The 4,863-nt window shown below is 43.0% G+C and overlaps 1 protein-coding gene across 1 annotated transcript; it reads left to right on the top strand.

Annotated features, from left to right (window-relative positions):
* The first annotated feature begins 327 nt into the window (after window positions 1-327).
* On the top strand, window positions 328-1,275 carry LOC122918036 (olfactory receptor 10T2). Its single transcript, XM_044266194.1, has one exon. It carries the CDS (start codon window positions 328-330, stop codon window positions 1,273-1,275), a length of 948 nt encoding a protein of 315 aa, XP_044122129.1.
* The last annotated feature ends 3,588 nt before the right edge of the window (window positions 1,276-4,863 follow it).

Below are 4,863 nucleotides of genomic sequence, written 5' to 3'. Positions count from 1 at the left end.
TGTCTTTTCTCTTTCTATGGTAGGAGATTTTCTCGTGTCCTTATGTCATCTTGGGGAATATCGAAGTAGCTTCTCTTGTTGTTTCTTTTCATCTTGTACATTTCTATAATATAACTAATCATTCTCCCATTATTGGAGATTAATAATTTCTTATAAAAATCATCAGAAGGAGTATCTTTGTTGAGAGAGAGGGAGCTAGAGGGAGAGAGAGAGGCAGAAAGATTTATCAATATTCTGGGCCTGAAGAGACGACACTGAAAGAGAAGTCATCGGGAAGATATTCATCATTGTGTCTCCCAAACTCATTTGCAGAAAGAAGTCATCCAGATGCATGGTTCCAACAGAACCACGATGGTTGCCCAGTTTATCCTGGTGGGCTTCTCCAGCCTGGGGGAGCTCCAGCTGCTGCTGTTTGTGGTCTTCCTTTTCCTGTACCTGACCATCCTGCTGGCCAATGCCACCATCATGGCCGTTATCCGCTGTAGCCGGACTCTGCACACTCCCATGTACGGTTTCCTGTTCATTCTCTCTTTTTCCGAATCCTGCTACACGTTTGTCATCATCCCTCAGCTGCTGGCCCACCTGCTCTCGGCCACCAAGAGCATCTCCTTTGCGGCCTGTGCCACCCAGCTCTTCTTCTTCCTCGGCTTTGCCTGCACCAACTGCTTCCTCATTGCCGTGATGGGGTATGATCGCTATGTGGCAATCTGCCACCCTCTGAGGTACACACTCATCATGAACAAAAGGCTAGGGTTGGGGTTGGTTTCCCTGTCTGGAGTCACGGGTTTCTTCATTGCTTTGGTGGCTACCAACCTCATCTGTGACATGCCTTTCTGTGGCCCCAACAGGGTCAACCACTATTTCTGTGACATGGCGCCTGTTATTAAGTTAGCCTGCACAGACACTCATGTGAAGGAACTGGTTCTCTTCAGCCTCAGCATCCTGGTGATCATGGTGCCTTTCCTGCTGATTCTCATCTCCTACAGCTTCATCGTTAACACCATCCTGAAGATCCCCTCAGCTGAGGGAAAAAGGAAGGCCTTTGCCACATGTGCCTCCCACCTCACGGTGGTCTTTGTGCATTACGGCTGTGCCTCCATTATCTACCTGAGGCCCAGATCCAAGTCTGCCTCTGACAAGGATCAGCTGGTGGCGGTGACCTACACTGTGGTGACTCCCCTGCTTAATCCCCTTGTCTACAGTCTGAGGAATCAGGAGGTGAAGACTGCCCTCAAAAGAGTCCTGGGAATGCCTGTAGCAATCAAGGTGGTCTAACAAAAACCCCGAAATTAATGAGGGAAACTATAGCTGTCAAAGACAGGATATTTTTTTCTGTCCTTTGAACAATCCAGTCCTGACATGGACAGCAGTTCTAAGGATTAAGACCTTTCTCTTTCCTCCCAGTCCAGAAAACAGATGAGTCAGTCTACATGCTACATTGTTCAATGCTTGATTGAGAAACAAAAAACTGGGGCACCTGGATGGCTCAGTTGGTTAAGCATCAGACTCTTGGTTTCAGTTTGGGTCATGATCTCAGGGTCATGAGACTGAGCCCTGCGTTGGTCTCTGTGCCGAGCATAGGGTCCACTTGGGATTCTCTCTCTCTCCTTCTCCCCCGCCTCTTCCTACTGACACCCTCTCCCAAAACAAACAAACAAACAAACAGTGAAACAGCTCACACTTGGCAATAAGAGAAAAGTATATATATATATGGCATATATATGTGGGGGGGTGTATATGTGTGTATATATATATGTATATGTATATATATATATGTATGTATTTTTATGAGAAGACAATAATCAAATTGAAAGGTAGTCATGGTTAGCTTTCCTGGATGAGTAAAGAATAGGGTCCAAAGCTACTGGCCATGTCTTATCGAAGACGCAGGCATGGCATCTATAAGTAGTAAACCATCTATAAGTAGTAAACTCACTATAAACCAGGTTCCATGCAAAGTGGGAAAATTATGACCAGTAAGCTGATAGTTTATAGAGAGGAGGGAAGGGTAGGAACATGAACAGAGAAAGGAAAGTATGACAACACATGATGACCAAATCTGTTAAAAGGATATAAACTAAGAGTTATGAGAGCCAAAAGAAAAAAAATATATATTCTGGATATATATATTCTTATTCTGGATATATATATTCTTATATATGGAATAAGTGAGATGAGAAAAGGGGAAAGAAAATCTGAACTGGGCCTTAAAGAAAGAGCAAGATTTCAATATAAAGAACTGGATTTTCCAGTGATGAGAAGATCCATCAATATTACCAGAACTGTTGATTTTTTCCCAAAATTTAAAACCAGTTTCTTATTACATTAATTATACATTAGATACATTTAAATCATTGTTTGTAGTTTTGCTTTGTTTTCATGGTGACGTGTTCAAGTTTTTAATGGATACAATTTTGTTTTAATAATGGACTTAAAACAACCAGTAATGACATCACACTTGCTACTGAAGTGCAACGCAATGTTCTGGAAAGTCTCAAAAGGCTCAGGTCTCGCAGCCCACTGACCCTGCAACGGTCCCATTGTGAACCTCCCCTGACTCTAACATCTGATCGTCATAATTTGAACTACAAATACTAAATGGAATTGATTTTAAATGTTATTTTATTTTGTTATTTTATTATTTTAAACCCATTATTTCAAGCCATGTAATTTGAGACAATATCTAAAACTCTTCAAACTGGTGTGCCTTGAACTTTTTTTATCTGGACAACTGAGGGGCTTTTTATTTTTGTTTTTGTTTTTTTTCCTGTGAACATGCAAATTATCCAGTGAGCCCAGAGCTTGTCTTCCACTTGGGAGAGTTGGTTCTATTAATTAGAATTTTTTTCTCTGCCCAGTGACCCAACCCGTACTAGAATAAAAATCTCCTGATTTGTTAAAATTATGTTTCATCACCCAAAGGAAAAATGGTTATCATTAAGTACGTGACTGTGACTATAGCTTGTAAACAGGGAACGTGTGTTTTATATAAACAGTTACAGCCAACATGCTCTCTTCCCCGGGAAAAGCTCCCTGGCTGATTCCTCAGCATAATCAACACTCGCGTCCAGCACATTACTTCCTGGGGTGTCTGTGTGGCTCAGCCCTTACAGGCTACACTGTCTACGTCTGTCCTCAGAACTGCATGTGACAGTTGCATTGATTATCCTAATCCTCCTGCTGGTGACATGTAATTCTGTGGTACGGCCTGGTGAGATGTTATTGCAATCAAGATTATTTGTGTCTAATAGAGGGCAGATGGAGTGTTCTGGAAAAATAAAATATGAGCAAGAAAATCACAGAAGAAAGGAAAATCATAAAAACCTAGAAGTGTCGTTTGCTTAGATTATTTTGCAAGTGTCTCTAAGTTCCCGCTCATCCATAAATTCGTGAGAATTTTTCTAATGAGTTATGGGTTTATGCTAAATATGGTCTGAAGGTCTCCAATCACGTGGGCCAACACGTAAAGTAAAAGCTTTATCCCCAAGTGAAAATAAGCATGGATATGTGTGTGTGTTGGCATTTTGAGTCTAAATAAAGCATTTTAATTACATAAGGGTCGTTCTTTCACTATTCTGCTCTATCAGACTTTTTTGGGTTAGCTACCCAACCATCGGAGCCTATCTGGGGCAGGTATGTTTCAAACAGTGTGAAAATATTCTTCTCCCTGTGGATGACATAGAGACATGATAAGGCAAAAAGAAAACAAAGGAAATCGTGCTGTCATGATGGGCATCTAGCTAATTTTCCTTGAATGCTATTTAAGGCCATACAATCCTCCAAAGTGCTCTACAGCCCAATCTCACACAGGCCTCGTGGGCAAGAAATTTACTACTTCCTTCTTGAGGTGACTAAGCCGGAATTTTCAGGACTCCTGGGGAGGCACACAGTTAAGAAGAGTCAGAATGGTTTCCAGACAAACGTGGAACGCGGGCTGGTTCCCTGAGCTGCTGCTCCCCCCCTCACCCTGCCCCGTCATGCTCCGTGCCCCTTGCAGAGCTGCCCCCGCAGGACCCAGAGGCAGTTCTGGTGCTTCCCCGGTGGTGTGACACTTTGAGGAATGTGAATCCGTGTCCCCCACATAGATGAGGCCTCCTGACACATATACTCCCAGGTCTGAGCTCCATCCTCCTTTAATGTAATGTGCTAACGTACTAATGTACTCCGTCCCCCTTTAATTCCCATTCACAACGCTGCCCTGTAGCTGTTGGCACAAACCCACCAGGGTCCGGAGAAGCACGAAGTCCAGTTGGTGATTCTGCTTTGCCTTAAAGCAAAACGACTTTTCCCCCCAATGGTGTGCTGTTTAACTCCTAATTTGGCTTAGATTGTGTAGTCATGATTTATCTTCTCTCATGGCTTTAGTAAGTCCTTCGACAAATTACACAGGAACTACTGAAAACGTGTCCTGATTCCTTAACTCCCTCCTCTACAGGGCAGACCCTGTTTTCTTTCTAAAATGAAACGTTGTATCTCATTCCAACCAAACACTCTTCCTGGTGTCAACAAGTTGAATAAAATATCCTTAAGTAAGAAATGGGAGAAGTGTATCATCAGCATAAGTTTCAGCAGGGAAAACCCCAGCAGTGCTGGAAATCAGGTCTCTGGGTGCTGCGTCCATGCCTTCCTGTTAGTTAGCGCTACCCCAGTTACAGACACAGTTGTATCTCTATCAGCTGCTTCATGTTTTTCTTCTTCTGACCTTATGTCTGCACACCTGGCATCTCTGATCATCCTTCTACAGACTTCCTGTGTAAAAAAAATGCACTTGGCCTTCATCCTTGTACAGATCTCTGAAATGAAATGGTGATCGCTCTGACCTGGCACATATTCTGGTTCCCAAATTTGCCACCCCTCCGGTTC

Source organism: Neovison vison, chromosome 10 (assembly GCF_020171115.1).
Source record: "Neovison vison isolate M4711 chromosome 10, ASM_NN_V1, whole genome shotgun sequence".
NCBI classification, from domain to species: Eukaryota; Metazoa; Chordata; class Mammalia; order Carnivora; family Mustelidae; genus Neogale; species Neogale vison.
The sequence above is the reverse complement of the archived record's forward strand: the minus strand, read 5'-3'. Positions and strand labels throughout refer to the sequence as shown.